Raw genomic sequence first — 19248 nt, 5'->3', positions numbered from 1 at the left:
AGCAGAGGGCAGGTGCAGCGTTTTATCGTCATTGTAGGCCAGATCGAAGTGAGGAAGTGACGTTCAATTTCCAACCTGTGACCGTGCGTGCACGATGCAAAATTATCGCTAATAGTATCTTAACAGAAAGGTAAAATTACAGTAATAAAACTAAATTATTAGTTTTTATACAAAAAGAAAAGTCCCCCCCGAAAAGAGTTACCATCAGTTCTGCCGAGAACTACGCATTGAATTGAATTGTTTGGTGAGTTCCTCATTTACCCACTTGTGCTATTCTCATAATGCCAAATTAAAACTATTTTGCTCAAATATGCAAGTTAATTAACTCCATATTTAATCAACCAGTTGGAGGCTTAATGAACATTCAAACAGGAGGCTTAATGAACATTCAAACAGAATAGGTTAACATTATTTGCTGCAACATTTGAGGTTCTCGAATTAATCTGTTTATATGCATATACAGTGGTACCTCGAGATACTAGCGTAATCCATTCCGGAACTGAGCTCGTATGACGAGATTCTCGTAACTCGAGCGGACGTTTTCCATTGAAATGAATGGAAAACAAATGAATTCGTTCCAGCCCTCTGAAAAAACACCCAAAACAGGATATTGGATTGGAAAAAATGTTTTATTTCTTCTAATTCGCCATCTATTAACAAAGTAACACATAACCAGTGGTTTAATAGTAATAAAATGTGTTTAATCTAACTAAAATTGGGCAGATTTCGCCGACGGGAGACAGAGACGTTTGTGGGCGTGGGGGGGGGGGGGGGGGGGTCGTTTTTTTCCACGACAACGCACTCGTAAACGGAACAAATAAATTTAAATTAACTTGGATTAATATATACAGACACTCAAACATATGTTTAATGTAACTTTACACAAAACTGAATTCTAATTTTGTTGTAATCTTTTGTTACCTTCGTTTTCCGGGTTGGTGGTTTGCCACGCCGCCACCCTCACGTTCGCTATCGATGGACTGTTTGCTGTTGTATTGCCTTCAAAATATTCCCAAAATGATGCACACAAATGTCCTCACAATAGGACAACGCACGACCACTTGCCAACGAGAAATAGTCTTTAAAGAACGATCGCGGGAGCTTCTTTCCTTAGAAAGAATAACAGGAAATACAATAGTTGAGCTTACCCACGTATTGATTGTGGGTAATGAAGTTTTATTCTGAGAAAGGTTGCCATTGCCTATGGGTGTTGTGTGCACGAGTATACTTCATTACCCAGAAAGCCCTCTTTTTGCCCGCGCATGCGCGTTGTGCGTTTCCTGGTCTTAGGAGAAACTCGTCTGAATTAATCGTTCCGTGCTCGTAAATATTGTTATACACGAAAGATATGCAAAAAAGACCTGGCTTGGTCGCAACCCGAAATTTTGATCGCATGACGGGCGAATTATTCGATCGAAATTTCCGCCGTAAGACGAGAATTTTGTATGACGAGCGGTCGTATGACGAGGCACCACTGTACATGTTTAAATATGTATACATATGTATATATTATATATATAATAAATATAAATCAACTTTAACTGATGGTCATTGGAATTGACATACATACGTGTCATTGGAATTGACAGACGTGTTTAAAATGTTACAAAATTATCCATCTCACTTCTTGGGATGTTCCACAGCTAATCACGTGATCGAAAATTTGGCCTGATCAAGTCATTTAAAAAAATCATTTAAATAAAGAATTGATGTCATGTTTTGTTGGGTTTATAAGCAAGATTTATCAAACGCTTTTTATTTTTACTAGGATGAGCGGTATGAAAAATGAACGAGTTTCTTATTCCATTTATTTATTTATTTTCTCAAGTGATATTGATATTATAGGGATCGCCGAAAGGGTGCAAAGTTTCTTGATACTCACTTGAGACCCCCAAAACGTCCTTATACAGGAAGGAAATTGTGGTGCAAATTTTTAGAGATGAACCAAAAGAGACCACTTGTATTCCGACCTTCTTTCAGCATCCGTGCAAAGCAAAACCAAACGTGAAGACCATCCGACCCCAAAATACTGTGAATGTGCATTTACAAACTTTTGTCATCTACATGATCATCTTTGGACTTTTTGCGTTAATTCTATGCTAGGGTAGGGCTAACAGGAAATGGAAGTTGGATTGGTTATTTAATTAATGAAAATGTGATTGACACTTGGCACGGTCATGCCTTACTGAATCTTAGTACAGTGGTACCTCGAGATACGAGCTTAATCCGTTCCGGAACTGAGCTCGTATGACGAGGTTCTCGTAACTCGAACGAACGTTTTCCATTGAAATGAATGGGAAACAAATTAATTCGTTCCAACTATCTGAAGAAAACACCAAAAACAGGATATTGGATTGGAAAACATGTTTTATTTCTTATAATTCACCATCTATTAACAAAGTAATAAATAACGAGTGGTTTGATAGTAATAATGTGTTTAATAGGAGTAAAATTAGACACATTTCGCGGAGGGGAGAGAACAACACACACGTAGGCGGAGGGGGGGGGGACTGTTCGGGGTGACTTTCTCCACGGCAACATTGCACTCTTAAACGAACAAACAAATTTAAATTAACTTGGATAACTAAAAAAAACAGACACTCAACCTTTAATGTAACTTCAAACAAAACTAACTTCTAAATTAGTTGTAATCTTTTTTACCTTACTTAGTTCTACGGGTTGACACCACCTGGCCACTCCGCCGAAGTCTTCAAAACGAACGCATCAAGAGTTGTTTGTTTTTGTCTACCCTTCAAAATATTTCGATAATGTCGCATACAAATGTCATCATAATACGATGATGTGCGACCACTTGCCAGTTTGTCAGGGTGAATCGTTTCTATAAAATCCGAAACCTCTTGCTACTTCGCGAGCATGTCTTTGATATCTTTTGTAGCCGCCTCTTCCACCGCCTCCTCGCTACTAAGTTCTGGCAACAAATGTTCACGCTCCTGTAGGTCGATTAAATCCTGTGTCATGAGTTCTTCGTGGTGCTCGGCGATTAGGTCATTCACATCTGCCTCATCAAGTGCTCTTTCCAAAATTCACGAAGGGTTAGCTCTGTGTCATCTGTCACATCGAAGCATTTCTTGAATAAATTGTACACCAGTAGTGGCTTAATTTTACAGTCACCGCTGGCATTAGCACACAACGCTAGCGTTAAGCGGTCTTTCATAGGTTTGTGTCCCGGTAATGCCTTCTCTTCTGCCACGATGAATGTTCGCCTGGGCATTTTTTTCCAAAAAAGACCAGTTTCATCGCAGTTGAAAACTTGCTGGGGGTGTAATTTTCCTGGGCGATAATCAAGGCAAATGTCTTGATAAATTCCACCGCAGCTTTCGAATTGCATCTCGCCGCTTCTGCGTGTCGGATTGCAGAGTGTATTCCAGATCGTTTTTTAAATTTTTCGAACCAGCCATGACTCGCTTTAAATGTTTGTGAAGTTGTTGAAGGCTCTCCTTTCGTTGATATCAAATCTATGTAAATTCGGCTGGCTTTTTCACAAATGGTAGACTCGGCCAGGCTATCTCCTGCTAATTGTTTATCTTTTATTCACAATAAAAGAAGGTTCTCCATCTCGTCGTGAATGTCACTGCGCCGGTGGGAAATGATAGATAGTCCTTTGGTCGGCCTCTTCTCCTTAATTGCGTCCCTCTGCTTAAGGATGGAGGATATGGTTGACGTATTCCTCTCGTATTGCCGAGCGAGCTCGGTAACACGTACCCCACGCTCATGTTTTTCAATTATTTCGCGTTTCATGTCCATTGTCAACGGTCGCCTTTTCTTAGCAAAACTTTGCCGATCCATTGTAATACGTATTGTTTACCTGGTATGTAAATGTAGACCAAGTGGGGGGAAAACGGGTGTGGAAATGCAAAGTCCGCCCACCAGTGCTCGTAGACATATTTTTTACACGAAAGAGATGCAAAAACAAAAAAATGCCATGGCGACCTGGCTTGGTCGCATCATGAAATTTTGACCGCATCACGGGCGAATTATTCGATCGAAATTTCCCCCGTAAGACGAGCATTCCGTATGACGAACGGTCGTATGACGAGGTACCACTGTACTACTAATAGGGCAACATTTTTAAAGCCTTATTACTTGCACCCCTTTTTCATTTATTCAAATTGGTTATAGTTGTAAACAGGCTTCACTTTTACCCAATCCAGCAATTTATTCATTTTTACATTGATTTTACAGTACCTTTAATGTGTCTCACAATTTGATGTAATTTTGTAGTATAAAAAAACATTTGTGGATCACTTGAGGATTCTACAAATTCTTAGGCCCCTATTGTTAATTTTAAGCAAATTCAAGGAAGTTTTTTTGTCGAAAAAAGGTCACCATTAGAGAATCACGAAAAGAGTTTACATTTGATTTTGGGCTCTTTATTTATGTAGTAATGAAAATTGTGGCGACATGGTGAGAAGTGGTTAACACAAAGCTGTCTCCAGGCCGACCAGGTAGAATAAATAGAATGCTACACACGACATTAGTGTTAACGGTTTCCTTGACGACCGCGATGGCGTTCCCTGGCGTTGTGTCCGTCAGATCTTGTACAGCCCGAAAAAGTTGGCGTGGCTGGAGTGACTGAGATATTCCGGGTGCGACACGTTGACCAGCACACTTTGGTTCTGCCGCAGGTTCAGGGCCGACGCCAGGTAGCTGTCAGTGGTCCAGGCGTGCGGGGGCCCCCGCTCGTGGCGCTGAGAGCAGAAGCCCACCCGGTGGGCCTCCAGCAGGGCGCTGTCGTCACCCGACGGCGAGCGGAGGAACACGGTGTGGACGAAGGAGGACGTGGGCGAGCAGTGCTTGAAGATGAACTCCACCCGTGAGTAGACGTGGTAGAGTCCGCTCTGGTTGACGCGGAGGGCACCGTCCGACACCCGGTAGGCCACGCCTCCGCCGGTGAAGGCGCCGCTGATGCGCGAATCCCAGCGAAGCGTTTTGGGGAAGTGGCTCTTTTCAATTCGACCTGCGACACAAAAGAAACTTTTTGGATGGTAGAATGAAAGCAAATTTACCAGATAAAATGGGAAGCAATATTTTTTTCATGAAATTGGATCTTTTTTCTATAATTGTAAGTGAACATTTGTTTAATGAATCAAGGAAAGCTATTGCACAATGGAAAAAAGCTATCTACTATTACTAGCTACTACTGACAAACAGTTTTTGTTCTAAAGTAGAATTTACTTCATCAAAATTCTTCTAAGGCATTCATTAAGAAGCAGTGTGTGTCGCGCAGAGACCCTTCGTGGTTCACTGACGCTTGGCTTGCTCGTATCAAAACCGACGTGGATGACAACTGGGGGCTGAAGGTAAACTGTTTCTCCTATTCTTGCTACGCTAAGATGTCCAATCTACCTTTTTATAACCAAATATTAAAAAACACACCTATTAACCTACCAATGAGCAAAAATATAGAAACAAAATGTGTTATTTGTCAGCGTCAATGGCACTGAATGGATAAATATAGTATCTGATTTTGTGTGTGTCACAGCTGAACAACCTAAAGAAGATACTCCAAATGGTGTTGGAGTATTACAGCGAGGTAAGCGCCTCCTCATTTCGTTCGGATTCATGTGGCCAATGAGGCGCGTTGTGTTGTTAGCAAAAGGCACAAGAAAGAAAACAGTGTGCATTGTGGCTAAAAAAGCTCAGATCAAGTCTGGTATGCGCTTATGTGATCATATCACCGAGGCCAAAAAAGTAAACATTTTGTGGTAGTCGTAACTTGATGCACTTTGGACTAGGTCTTGGTCCAGGTACTTTCTGACTTCCCTCTGCCTGACGTGGCCTTGGCCGCCGAGGACTCGAACCCGGCGGAGCTGGGCAGGCTACTGCAGCTCGTATTGGGCTGCGCTGTCAGATGTGAGCGTAAGCAAGGTATAGGGCTAAGCCAATTGATGTAATATGGTATTTTTGTCAAAGGCTAAATATTTAAGTGCATTTTTTTTTCCAACATTCGCTACTTCATTCCACGGCCACGAAAGTAAAAGGAACAAAAAACAACTGAATGTGAATCCCTTTTAACAGAGTACATCCAAATCATCATGACGTTGGAGGAATCGGTGCAGCATGTCGTCATGGCGGCCATTCAGGAGGTTCGTGCTACATCTAATAAACTCTTATGTTTTGTAGTAAAAAAAAATAGTTTTAAATACAATTGCGACTAAAACTTTGCACTGATAAAATTGGAATATAAAATATTCCACACATAAATCCCTAAACTCGGAATTTACCGTAGTTGTTTTGGTCAACAATGTCTGGAAATGATTAATCGAAAAATAATTTTTGTTTTTGTCCTCTAATTGTCGATTAATCAAGGCGCTCCTAATATATTGTTCATTGAAGAAAATGGCGTTCTCGTATATGGGTGAAATGTTTAACTTTTTTTTTTAAACAGCTCTTACACAGAGAGACCGTGGCCCCCTTAGGAGGAGAGCTATCTGGAAACCTCGAACAGCAGGTCAGTACGATTAACTCCTTCGCTGCCAGAGCCTTTGAAGTTCAAATGTCACGGAAGTCTTTCAATTTCAACGCCAATGAGTTAAAGCACAAATGAGCATGCACTCATTCATACTCCGTTTGTCCCTGCCGCATGTGTTCAGCTCCGAAAAGCTCTGGAAGAAGTCACGTCGGAGAAAGAAGCGCTCGCGCAACGCTGCCAGGAGCTTGACCAGCAGGTGACTCCACTTCTTTTAAAGGACCCTCCCGCACACAAACACAGCGAGAGCACATGCACACTCGTCCGCGGGCCAGTGTAAACAAAATATTGCCTTTGTCTGGAGCTGCTGTGGCAGAAGGATTGTGAGCTTATATAGTCTGCCCAGCCACTTTGCGGTCATTCCGCTCAGCAGCGGGCACTGACTGACCAATCACTCTCGACAGATTCGGTTGTCGTTCCCTTTGCCGTCCCGCCGGACCGTCAGGTAAGCCCCACATGAGCGAAACTAATCCCCCGTGCTGTTTGGATGTTGACGCTAACTCGGCTAACGGGGGCTCCATTAAGGTTGCTACATGGACACGCTGTGTGATTTGAGTAATTTTAATTCAGTGGTTTTTCTGTACTACCCAGGCAAATGTGGGCTGACTAACTGCCAACTGAGTGTTTGTGCATGGATTAACTTGCACTCTGTTCACCACCGCCAGTCTTTTAAGAGTCTCGTTCTCCAAGGTTACTACCTGTGTTTTTCTTCTTGGAACTTCTTGATCAGGTGGCTGTTCTCCAAGAGGAACATAACAGCCTGCTCGCCGAGAACGACGTCCTCACCGACCGAACCAATCAGTTGGAGACGTTTGACGACCCCAACACGCCGTCGGGCAGGAAGCACAGCCAGCTACAGCAACAGCTAGAAGTGCTCCAGGAGGAGAACTTCAGATAGGTGACCGCTTACCAACTTGTGCCACTAGGCGGAGCCCAAAGCCAAGCATGAAGACCTTGGGGATCACTGAAGAAATGGGACATTTTACAAAACATGCAGTATCTGAACTCATTTACATTAAAACTCAGTTAAGAACAATAATTGTTATTCGTTTTTTAAGTCGTTTTAAAATACCAAATAAGTCTGGCGTATCACCTAATTGCATACAATTTTTCTCTTGTCCCGCTGTCCCCATAAACAAATGTACTCAAAAGTAAAACTATAAAAATGAGTTGAAATTAGAATTTTGTTTGGGGGGTTTTCTCTTTCTTTTTTTTCTCGTGACTGTCTTTTGTAACTGTGGGAACATTTGTTTTAATACACATACTATGTAGTGGAAAATCTGATAAATAAACGCTTTGATTCCTTTGAGCAAAAATGTGCTCCTATTGTGAACTGACCCTGAAAGTAATTTTGTCAGGCTGGAGGCCGCAAAGGACGACTACAGGATCCACTGCGAAGAGCTGGAGAAGCAGCTGGTGGAAGTCCAGCACCGCAACGACGAGTTGACCGGCCTGGCCGAGGAGTCCAGGTCACTCAAGGATGAGCTGGACGTACTGAGGTCTGTTAGCTTTTGCCCAAAAATGAGCAATATTATTTGGCTCACGGTTTCCCGCGCAAGTGAAAACATCTCATTTTGCCTTCTAGGAACTGTTCAGACCGAATGGTGATGCTGGAGGCTTCGGTGGAAACGTACAAGCGTAAACTGGACAACCTGGGGGACCTGAAGAGGCAGATGAAGCTCCTGGAGGAGAACAACACCATCTACATGCAGAACACCGTCAGCCTGGAAGAGGAACTGCGCAAGGCCAACGCCGCCCGGGCACAGCTGGAAACGTATAAGCGCCAGGTAGTCGGATGTATTTAAAAAAAAAAAGAAAGTTTTGAGAATTATTTCTTTGTCCTTGATTTATTTTGAAAAGACAAAAAAATCAACAAAGGACCCCTGATTTGGTGTATTCTGGTTGTTTGCACCCCTTCAGGTCCAAGAGCTACACTTGAAGTTGTCAGACGAGGCAAGGCGAGCGGACAGTCACGACTTTGAAATGAAAAGGCTGGAAGAGAAATACGAACTGGTGACGAAGGAGAAAGAGGTGGGTCTCTCCAGGAACTGGGGAGGGTGTTGGGAAATGAGAGGAGCGTGAGTAACTTTTCCATCCACCTGCAGCGCATCATTGTGGAGAGAGACTCTCTGAAGGAACTCAATGAGGAGCTTCGGTGCACCCAAGCGCAACAGCACCAACTCTCCCAAGCCGGTAGGGTGCATTCAGAAAACTTTTGGGTCATTCCAGAATTGGTTGTCTTGGTCAACAAAAGAAATTGGAAAAATGAATTTTCTCTTGCATATATATTCATGGTATTAATCAACTTTACCGGATAGATTAGCTATTTTACAGATCTATTGTGAAATTTTCATGATTGGATTGATTTAGTTTTTATTTATAGTATAATTATAGTAAGAGGGTTGCGAAGCTATACCAATGTGCAATTTTTTCAAAGGAGTAGAAACAAACTGTTCTTGTCTTGAGGACAAAGGGGAGAAAATTTACATTTTTAGGCCATGCTTCAGTCCTATTTGGTATTTTCAAACATATTGTCAAGCGTCCTTTCGTCTTAGTTTTTTAAGATTTGGTCTCCAAACGAGTAAATGCTATTTTAAGATTTCGTATGTGGGTTATTTCAATTTGGAAAGTGGAACATAAAATGTCCTCCAATTCTGAAATGCCCCTATAACGTTTTCCCGCGGTTGATCTTCAATTCTAAACCTCATCAGCGGTTCTCTCTGGTGTGCGGCAGGGATGCTGCATTCCACAAGCCCCAGTCACGATAACCTAGCAGCAGAACTGATCCCCGTCGAGCACAGGTGCAACAGTCCCATCAACACGTACGACGGCTGGCCGGTTAGCCCAACGCTGACTTTTGTGGTTGGCGCGTAGGGAGAAGTTCATCAGGCTTCAGCATGAGAACAGGATGCTTAGAGTGCAGCAGGAAGAGTTTGAGAGAGAGAAGATCGCATCTCTGCAGTCTCAGCTGGAGAACGCTCACAAGAGCCGCAGTCGATTGGACACGGAGAACAGGTTACCCCTCCTTGCAGCCTGATTATTTGTTCAGTGTCCTTACTCTGCCTTATTCCTACTTTCCCAAAGTGCAGATTGAGTCGCCAACGAGTCGGGGAGCTGCAGCAGCAGGTTGAAGACCTCCAAAAGGCGCTGCAGAGTCAGGCGGTCAAGCCTGATGACGTGAGTGCGCTGGCAGATGTCTATTGTGTTTGCATACCTACATTGATTATTAACTGTCCTTCCTGTCCCTGACACATAGTCAAACCTGAAGCGGAAACTGGACGCGCACATGTAAGTATCAGACTGGACTATGATTCTGGATGGAACTTGAAAGCATACATATTTCTATAGTTTATATTTTTATAGTTTCACAGTTCAAATAGTGTATAAGAAAAACTAGTGGAAAACTGGTAACTATGTTGCTACCTGAGAGTAGTACCTACTTTTGCCACGTGACCATTTTTGCGGGACAAGGTTTTGAAGCCCCAGGAATACTATCTGGATGTTTCTTTACAGTAAGAGGCCTTTTGCTTGTTTCATCAGGGTCCAGCTGAATGAGGCCCAGGACGAAATCATGAAGAAGAAAGAGCTCCTGGAGGACCTGCAGCCCGACAACACTCAAAACTGTGAGTGTCTCGTCCCCACAGGATGACGGAATTCCCCACCCGAATCAGTCCAATTATGGGTTTTTTTCAGCATTAAAAGTGGACGAGCTCATGGCTGCGCTGAAAAAGAAGGATGATGACATGAGGGCCATGGAGGAGAGGTACAAATTGTACCTAGAGAAAGCTCGAAATGTGAGTAACAGGAGTTGAATGAAGTTCTATTTTTTCCCCACTTAAGAAGTTGAAGGTTTGAGCCTCTTTGCCTGCAGGTGATCCGAGCTCTAGACCCTAAATTGAACCCAGCGACCGCTGAGATTCAGGCTCTGGGGAACCAGGTGACAGACAGAGACAAACAGATTCTCAACCTAGAGGTAATTGTACTATCTTCTACTGTCACATTGGGAGAAAATTAAGGCCAATATGGCTCCACAGCGTCAGTGTGAGCAGGCCCGACTGCGCGAGTACGAAGAGAAACTGATAGTCTCCGCTTGGTACAACAAGGTAAGGTCCAAGATGCGCTTTTGAAGCCGCCATCCACGCTCAAGTTACTCAAGAACATGCTGTCGCCCTTCAGAGTTTGAACTTTCAGAAGCTGGCCATCGAGTCGCGTCTGGGTGGCCGCGCTGGTGCCGCTCTGTCAAATTCTGGCCAGTCCTTCTTGTCGCAACAACGACAAGTGTCGAACGCCCCTCGCCCCGTGCTTTCCATCAGCGTGCCCAACACGACCTCCAAGTAGAGTTGTGTGGAGCCCACATGTTTAACTCAGTCAGCGTTTTCTGGCCTTTATTGTAAAAAAAGCATATATATTACTCACAAAGTTAGCTATTTTGGTCTTTTTGTAGAAGAACATTCTTTTTTATACTCAATTTTACCGATTGATTTCTAGCAATAGTTTTTATTTTGACCGTATTGGGTCATTTCTCTCTACTGCTTTGGCAAAATGGAGTGAAATCCCTGAGGAAAAAAAGGACCAATCCAGTCTCAAGTGACCTTAACATGTCAGCGCCGTGCCAAAGGCTAAAGGAAGATGGGGATCCAGGCCGCTCAGCTGACTAGAGTTTCTCTCGACACCAGATCATCAGGAACAGGACGGAACAGAAGCCTGACAACCTTTAACTACTTACAAGATAGAGGACGGTGATGGCCAAGCTTGCATTACGTTTGTGAATGTCATGTGAAATTTGGTAGATTTTGTACCGGCCACCGACTCATCACTGACGGACAATCAGGGGGCACAAAATGGTGACTGTCTCATCTTATTAACCATGGAGTTGCACTTAAACACCAGCTTTTTTTCCAAAATCCAAATGTCTTAGAATTATAGCCTGGGTCCTACAATGGCATAGTTTTTAATTGGGGGCGTTGATGTTCGGGGCTTTGCTAAGTGCTTTATCAACATTAGGCAGGCTTATTCTGTCACGATGTGTTAATATGCAGATTTGCTTAATTTTGATTAGACATTTGACAATTTTCTTGTATTATATGGTAAAATAAAGCTGTCCAAATATATCTGTATTTAATGGTTGTATTAAAAGAAATGTTTTGAAGCAAAATTATGATGGAATTAAATTTAGTTTTTATGAATTTTCTGGTGTCATGCTGATTAAGTTACATATCTATATTCTGGGTGTGTACATTTCTAATAACTGACCACATGCAGCGGAGAATCGGGTAAGTGTGCCTAGGTCATAAGTCTTTTATAAAGATTCATTTTTTGGCATAAAATAGTGTTATTGGTTTAACTCCTGACTCCGTAAATAAACAAATTAATTGTACCTAAGCACAAAGGTAGTTTTTTTTCACTTGATGGCTGCATATGCTTTTTAAATTTATTATTATTTTTTATTTAATTTTATTTTTCAATTACTCTGTCAAATTATATTCTATGAAATTATTAATTTGTATCGTTTTTCTGTGTATTATAAAAGGAATTATTATTTTGCCCACCCCCTTTCCCCCCTTTTGTGTACAATGTGAACTAAAAAAAAGTGCAAATTTTAATGCAGGTCATTTCTTGATTAATTTTTCATATTAAAAAAAAGTCTGCATAAAACTAGTTCGTATTTAATTTGATGTACGATGTCCTGAAATAAAATAAAAATATAATAGTTTCTATGGGGCTCAAAATATTAAGAAATGACGTCATCCAAAATTGGGACCTGTTTTTTTTCTATCACCTGCTATCTTTCTGGCTAACGTGCAAACCGTTACATTGGAATCATCGACAGGCTACTCCTAAAATCAACCACAGACGTAATAAAACGTTTTGTCCTTATTGCTTGGGTTTAGCATGTTTGTGAATACTTTCAAATGGTGTAAACTTGCTATTTGTTGTGTTTTGTCGACATAAACAAAGATAACCTGGCGGAAAACTAGCAGAGCTACGAGTGATGGGGGGTGGGCGCCATCTTAGGGTGGGCGCCATCTTAAGACGGTAAAGTATTACACTTTTTATTTTTCCCACTTTTCTTTTAATTTATCCGTTGATAAAATTCAACGGGGTGTTCATGTAAATATGACAATTAATATAATTCGATGTAACGATTTTGTTCAACTTAAAAATCGAGTGAAATGGTTCTCATTTTTTCCCGGCTTCCTATTGGACAAGCGCCATCAAACGCCGTGACGTATATGAAAGAGGTCAAAGAAAAGTGTTACCATGCTAACGTTATCAGTTGCAATTATAAAAATCCAAATATTTTCGATCTTCAAATAACATTTTGAACAAACGAGACAATGAATTATTTAATAAAAGTAGCCTAGGTAAAATACGTTTGTTTATATCACATCATAATTGTGTAGTCACCAACTTTTTTGGTTAATACACATTTTTCCATTAGTAAACTTGCATTAAAAAAGTGACTATAATCATTCTTAGACGATATAGAGAGATTTAAAAATGGTAACGTTATTTTTCCTTAGTGTCCAAAACTCAAATCGAATTTTAATGCGATGAGTTGATTCGCGAAGTGAATGGTTGAACGCGCCGTTCTAGTTGGGCGGGGTTTTTCACCCGTGACGTCACAGCGGCCTTCGCTCAACGGCTGCATCCATCATCAGTCCATCTTTGCCTGCGAAGCATTCAGGTCTCTGCAAGCAGCAAGAAAGAACAACTTATATTAAATCAAATGGAGTCCTTCGAAACTATTAACCAGCTTTGGTTGAGCTCCACCTTTGAGCTGATCGACTGGAATTTGACTTCTTCTCCAGATGCACTTGGGGAATTCACAACTTTTCCTGCCATGCAACAGGTAGGAGACCAAAATTATTATCATCCCAGTTTAATATTGTAGTTTAGATTTAGATCTTTTCCTAATAAATATGCTTAACTTTTTACTTTTGACAATAACTTCAGATGTCCGTAAAACTTTTCAGGTAAAAATATTTTTGTTCAGGCATCATGCTCTGCCAAGCTTTAACTGAAAATGCACCAATGGTTTTCTCTGCTAGATGCTCTTACTTTTACAAAATTACCACAATTGTCAAGAAATGGGAGTGTTTGGGCACAAGTGTTAAATTGCATGGGAAAAAAACATGCATGTTGCAAGTAATAGGCTCAAATAACAGCATTTAAACAACAGCTTTTACAACAATGTCAAGTAGTTAGATGATATTAACTGTTTTTTTTTTTCCAGCAGAACACTGATGCTGGATTCTGGATTGGTCTTAAAAATATTGTTGAAGTCAGCACGTAAGTACCATTCTCACACACACACATACACATACACATGCTTTATAACATGGCCTAATGTCAGTTGGTTTTGTGCAGCCAAGGGCAGGTGAACCAACCACACCCAGATTCCAACTATGGTGCTGATCCTCCGCAAAAGTCCTCATCAACCTTGTAAGATGTCTCAACCGTTCACCAAACATTTGCACTTTGGCAACACTCAGCCCAACTGACTTATTTTTGTGTTTGTATTTATTTATTAGGAAAAAGAGGACATCGGTGCGAGGCTCACCGGATTATATCAAGAAGCCCTTGAATGCCTTCATGCTTTATGCAAAGGAGAACCGGCCCATTTTGAAAATGCTTTATGAGAAAAAAGACAGCGCCAGCATTAACAAACTCTTGGGTCAGATGGTGAGTTTAACTGGCCATGCGGTGTCGTTGTTGCTGCTTGTGAACTTTTTGTGTGTGTTGACGCTCGTGTGGTTTTGTCCACAGTGGAAAACGCTTTCGCAAGGTGACAAACAGAAATATTTCGAGGAGGCGCAGCGCTTGAACGACGAGCACGCCATTATGTATCCCAACTGGTCGACCCGTGACAACTACGTAAGTTGAGAAACTGAGCAACAACTTGTCATAGCTGATGTTTTTCATGGAATTTTCAATATTATTTATCATATCATTTCTATATTCAACACATTCACACTCCAGTCTGGTCTTGATTGTGTTTTGTTTTTATTTTCCAGGGCAAAACAAAGAAAAAGAAGTGTTGTCATGCGGCACGTAAGTTTCTTTCTTTCTTTCTTTTAATTCCTAAAATCCATTTAGGAGCTTATTATAAAAGTCACATGATTTGAGATAATAGTTGGTACATAAGAAAAGAAGAGTATTTGTGAGAAACCTGATGGAATTATGCCAATTATTCACTGCCAACTGATTGGACGTTTAGTGCTGTCAATGGCAGATAGTGAGTCAATACCCACGCTCAATCACGGGATAACCTGAGTTTAAAAATATATATATATTTTTCTACTTCCAAAGGAAGATGTCGTTTTCTGACAACATTTTAAGGGTGGAAAAATGAACAATCAAGTCGTGCAATGTTATTGTTGTGGGTAGTAATTGTTGTTTGTTTTCTTCTCAGGGTGCACGAGCCAGCGCCCCGCTGCCACTTCGGTCGCTGCCTATCCGGTCTTTGCTCCTCCGGTTGCTGGCTATCCAGCGTCTCCTCCTCAAGTCAGTGTCTATCCAGTTTACGCCCATCCGGTGACTGCCTATCCAGCGTCTGCTCCAGTCACAAGTCCGGCTGACTATGCGGTCACTGCTCACCAAGTCGATGCCGATCCAGGCTTTGTCCAGCCGGTCACAGCCTTTTCAGCATCTTCTCACCAAGTCGATGCCGATCCAGGCTTTGTCCAGCCGGTCACTGCCTATCCATCCGCCTCTCCAACGGCAACTTTCCAAGCCGCTCCGGCAACGGTTCCCGACACCTGGCCCTTCTTCACGTCCTTTGACGTGACGACAGAGTTTCAGATGCCACTCAGCCTTGAGCTGGAACTAAATGATTTTTTTAAAGAGCATGGAGATATGCTCTTCGATGAATTCGAAGACCTTGATTTATCTGTTTTCGATTTGTAAAAAAAAATGTATATATATATATATATGTATATTTGTGAATACTATTTTACTACAGTTTTTAAATGTTATTTCCCGACACCTGCCCGTTCTTCACGTCCTTTTAAAATTAACTTTTAAAAGAGCAAGGAGATATGCTCTTCGATGAATTCGAAGACCTTGATTTATCTGTTTTTGATTTGAAAAAAAAAGTATATATTTGTGAATACTATTTTACTACCGTTTTAAATGTTGTTTCCCGACACCTGCCTGTTCTCCACGTCCTTTGACGTGATGGCAGAGTTTCCGATGCCACTAAAATTAACTTTTAAAAGAGCAAGGAGATATGCTCTTCGATGAATTTGAAGACCTTGATTCATCTGTTTTCGATTTGTAAAAAAAATGTGAATACTATTTTACTACTGTTTTAAATGTTGTTTTTATGTTTTTATATTAAATAAGTGTTATTGTGTGATCTTAATTCAGAAATGTTTATTTTGTGGGAAATGCTTTTTTTTAGGTGACAAAAATATTTTTTTAACGAAAAATTGTATTGCCAAAGTTAACACTGGAAGAAAAGGCCTTATAAATATTGATACATTCAGTTTAGGGCCTGCCAGTCACTATTTCAGGTTGTATTGCTTGCAGTAAATATTTTAACCAGCAGAGGGCAGGTGCAGCGTTTTATCGTCATTGTAGGCCAGATCGAAGTGAGGAAGTGACGTTCAATTTCCAACCTGTGACCGTGCGTGCACGATGCAAAATTATCGCTAATAGTATCTTAACAGAAAGGTAAAATTACAGTAATAAAACTAAATTATTAGTTTTTATACAAAAAGAAAAGTCCCCCCCGAAAAGAGTTACCATCAGTTCTGCCGAGAACTACGCATTGAATTGAATTGTTTGGTGAGTTCCTCATTTACCCACTTGTGCTATTCTCATAATGCCAAATTAAAACTATTTTGCTCAAATATGCAAGTTAATTAACTCCATATTTAATCAACCAGTTGGAGGCTTAATGAACATTCAAACAGGAGGCTTAATGAACATTCAAACAGAATAGGTTAACATTATTTGCTGCAACATTTGAGGTTCTCGAATTAATCTGTTTATATGCATATACAGTGGTACCTCGAGATACTAGCGTAATCCATTCCGGAACTGAGCTCGTATGACGAGATTCTCGTAACTCGAGCGGACGTTTTCCATTGAAATGAATGGAAAACAAATGAATTCGTTCCAGCCCTCTGAAAAAACACCCAAAACAGGATATTGGATTGGAAAAAATGTTTTATTTCTTCTAATTCGCCATCTATTAACAAAGTAACACATAACCAGTGGTTTAATAGTAATAAAATGTGTTTAATCTAACTAAAATTGGGCAGATTTCGCCGACGGGAGACAGAGACGTTTGTGGGCGTGGGGGGGGGGGGTCGTTTTTTTCCACGACAACGCACTCGTAAACGGAACAAATAAATTTAAATTAACTTGGATTAATATATACAGACACTCAAACATATGTTTAATGTAACTTTACACAAAACTGAATTCTAATTTTGTTGTAATCTTTTGTTACCTTCGTTTTCCGGGTTGGTGGTTTGCCACGCCGCCACCCTCACGTTCGCTATCGATGGACTGTTTGCTGTTGTATTGCCTTCAAAATATTCCCAAAATGATGCACACAAATGTCCTCACAATAGGACAACGCACGACCACTTGCCAACGAGAAATAGTCTTTAAAGAACGATCGCGGGAGCTTCTTTCCTTAGAAAGAATAACAGGAAATACAATAGTTGAGCTTACCCACGTATTGATTGTGGGTAATGAAGTTTTATTCTGAGAAAGGTTGCCATTGCCTATGGGTGTTGTGTGCACGAGTATACTTCATTACCCAGAAAGCCCTCTTTTTGCCCGCGCATGCGCGTTGTGCGTTTCCTGGTCTTAGGAGAAACTCGTCTGAATTAATCGTTCCGTGCTCGTAAATATTGTTATACACGAAAGATATGCAAAAAAGACCTGGCTTGGTCGCATCACGAAATTTTGATCGCATGACGGGCGAATTATTCGATCGAAATTTCCGCCGTAAGACGAGAATTTTGTATGACGAGCGGTCGTATGACGAGGCACCACTGTACATGTTTAAATATGTATATATATGTATATATTATATATATAATAAATATAAATCAACTTTAACTGATGGTCATTGGAATTGACATACATACGTGTCATTGGAATTGACAGACGTGTTTAAAATGTTACAAAATTATCCATCTCACTTCTTGGGATGTTCCACAGCTAATCACGTGATCGAAAATTTGGCCTGATCAAGTCATTTAAAAAAATCATTTAAATAAAGAATTGATGTCATGTTTTGTTGGGTTTATAAGCAAGATTTATCAAACGCTTTTTATTTTTACTAGGATGAGCGGTATGAAAAATGAACGAGTTTCTTATTCCATTTATTTATTTATTTTCTCAAGTGATATTGATATTATAGGGATCGCCGAAAGGGTGCAAAGTTTCTTGATACTCACTTGAGACCCCCAAAACGTCCTTATACAGGAAGGAAATTGTGGTGCAAATTTTTAGAGATGAACCAAAAGAGACCACTTGTATTCCGACCTTCTTTCAGCATCCGTGCAAAGCAAAACCAAACGTGAAGACCATCCGACCCCAAAATACTGTGAATGTGCATTTACAAACTTTTGTCATCTACATGATCATCTTTGGACTTTTTGCGTTAATTCTATGCTAGGGTAGGGCTAACAGGAAATGGAAGTTGGATTGGTTATTTAATTAATGAAAATGTGATTGACACTTGGCACGGTCATGCCTTACTGAATCTTAGTACAGTGGTACCTCGAGATACGAGCTTAATCCGTTCCGGAACTGAGCTCGTATGACGAGGTTCTCGTAACTCGAACGAACGTTTTCCATTGAAATGAATGGGAAACAAATTAATTCGTTCCAACTATCTGAAGAAAACACCAAAAACAGGATATTGGATTGGAAAACATGTTTTATTTCTTATAATTCACCATCTATTAACAAAGTAATAAATAACGAGTGGTTTGATAGTAATAATGTGTTTAATAGGAGTAAAATTAGACACATTTCGCGGAGGGGAGAGAACAACACACACGTAGGCGGAGGGGGGGGGGACTGTTCGGGGTGACTTTCTCCACGGCAACATTGCACTCTTAAACGAACAAACAAATTTAAATTAACTTGGATAACTAAAAAAAACAGACACTCAACCTTTAATGTAACTTCAAACAAAACTAACTTCTAAATTAGTTGTAATCTTTTTTACCTTACTTAGTTCTACGGGTTGACACCACCTGGCCACTCCGCCGAAGTCTTCAAAACGAACGCATCAAGAGTTGTTTGTTTTTGTCTACCCTTCAAAATATTTCGATAATGTCGCATACAAATGTCATCATAATACGATGATGTGCGACCACTTGCCAGTTTGTCAGGGTGAATCGTTTCTATAAAATCCGAAACCTCTTGCTACTTCGCGAGCATGTCTTTGATATCTTTTGTAGCCGCCTCTTCCACCGCCTCCTCGCTACTAAGTTCTGGCAACAAATGTTCACGCTCCTGTAGGTCGATTAAATCCTGTGTCATGAGTTCTTCGTGGTGCTCGGCGATTAGGTCATTCACATCTGCCTCATCAAGTGCTCTTTCCAAAATTCACGAAGGGTTAGCTCTGTGTCATCTGTCACATCGAAGCATTTCTTGAATAAATTGTACACCAGTAGTGGCTTAATTTTACAGTCACCGCTGGCATTAGCACACAACGCTAGCGTTAAGCGGTCTTTCATAGGTTTGTGTCCCGGTAATGCCTTCTCTTCTGCCACGATGAA

The 19248-nt window shown here is 40.9% G+C and overlaps 2 protein-coding genes across 2 annotated transcripts; both read left to right on the top strand.

The window, feature by feature from the left end:
- Positions 1 to 38: 38 nt before the first annotated feature.
- LOC144070330 (protein Hook homolog 1-like) lies at positions 39 to 11676 on the top strand. The gene is made up of 22 exons (XM_077594894.1): positions 39 to 244; positions 4647 to 5083; positions 5217 to 5321; positions 5504 to 5554; positions 5757 to 5889; positions 6040 to 6107; positions 6410 to 6472; positions 6615 to 6689; positions 7221 to 7380; positions 7845 to 7989; positions 8076 to 8277; positions 8411 to 8521; positions 8596 to 8683; positions 9225 to 9291; positions 9365 to 9505; positions 9580 to 9667; positions 9747 to 9778; positions 10031 to 10113; positions 10184 to 10284; positions 10362 to 10463; positions 10525 to 10593; positions 10667 to 11676. The coding sequence occupies exons 2-22, from the start codon at positions 5012 to 5014 to the stop codon at positions 10826 to 10828; spliced, it is 2118 nt and encodes a 705-aa protein (XP_077451020.1). The 5' UTR covers positions 39 to 244; positions 4647 to 5011; the 3' UTR covers positions 10829 to 11676.
- A 1512-nt stretch (positions 11677 to 13188) lies between these two features.
- On the top strand, positions 13189 to 15772 carry LOC144070325 (uncharacterized). Its single transcript, XM_077594886.1, has 7 exons — positions 13189 to 13343; positions 13731 to 13783; positions 13862 to 13936; positions 14026 to 14176; positions 14261 to 14368; positions 14509 to 14545; positions 14907 to 15772. The coding sequence occupies exons 1-7, from the start codon at positions 13221 to 13223 to the stop codon at positions 15398 to 15400; spliced, it is 1041 nt and encodes a 346-aa protein (XP_077451012.1). The 5' UTR covers positions 13189 to 13220; the 3' UTR covers positions 15401 to 15772.
- The last annotated feature ends 3476 nt before the right edge of the window (positions 15773 to 19248 follow it).

The sequence above is a fragment of the Stigmatopora argus genome, unplaced genomic scaffold (assembly GCF_051989625.1).
Source record: "Stigmatopora argus isolate UIUO_Sarg unplaced genomic scaffold, RoL_Sarg_1.0 HiC_scaffold_28, whole genome shotgun sequence".
NCBI lineage: Eukaryota > Metazoa > Chordata > Actinopteri > Syngnathiformes > Syngnathidae > Stigmatopora > Stigmatopora argus.
The sequence above is the reverse complement of the archived record's forward strand: the minus strand, read 5'-3'. Positions and strand labels throughout refer to the sequence as shown.

What these genes read in the sequence shown, in the direction of transcription:
- LOC144070330 (XM_077594894.1), top strand. Translation starts at nt 5,012, where the DNA reads ATGAAAGCAAATTTACCAGATAAAATGGGAAGCAATATTTTTTTCATG. An exon ending in CTGGAAACCTCGAACAGCAG is followed by an intron (nt 6,473 to 6,614) that starts GTCAGTACGATT and finishes GCATGTGTTCAG; the next exon opens with CTCCGAAAAGCTCTGGAAGA. An exon ending in ACCTAGAGAAAGCTCGAAAT is followed by an intron (nt 10,285 to 10,361) that starts GTGAGTAACAGG and finishes CTTTGCCTGCAG; the next exon opens with GTGATCCGAGCTCTAGACCC.
- LOC144070325 (XM_077594886.1), top strand. Translation starts at nt 13,221, where the DNA reads ATGGAGTCCTTCGAAACTATTAACCAGCTTTGGTTGAGCTCCACCTTT. An exon ending in CTTTTCCTGCCATGCAACAG is followed by an intron (nt 13,344 to 13,730) that starts GTAGGAGACCAA and finishes TTTTTCCAGCAG; the next exon opens with AACACTGATGCTGGATTCTG. An exon ending in ACAAACTCTTGGGTCAGATG is followed by an intron (nt 14,177 to 14,260) that starts GTGAGTTTAACT and finishes TTTTGTCCACAG; the next exon opens with TGGAAAACGCTTTCGCAAGG.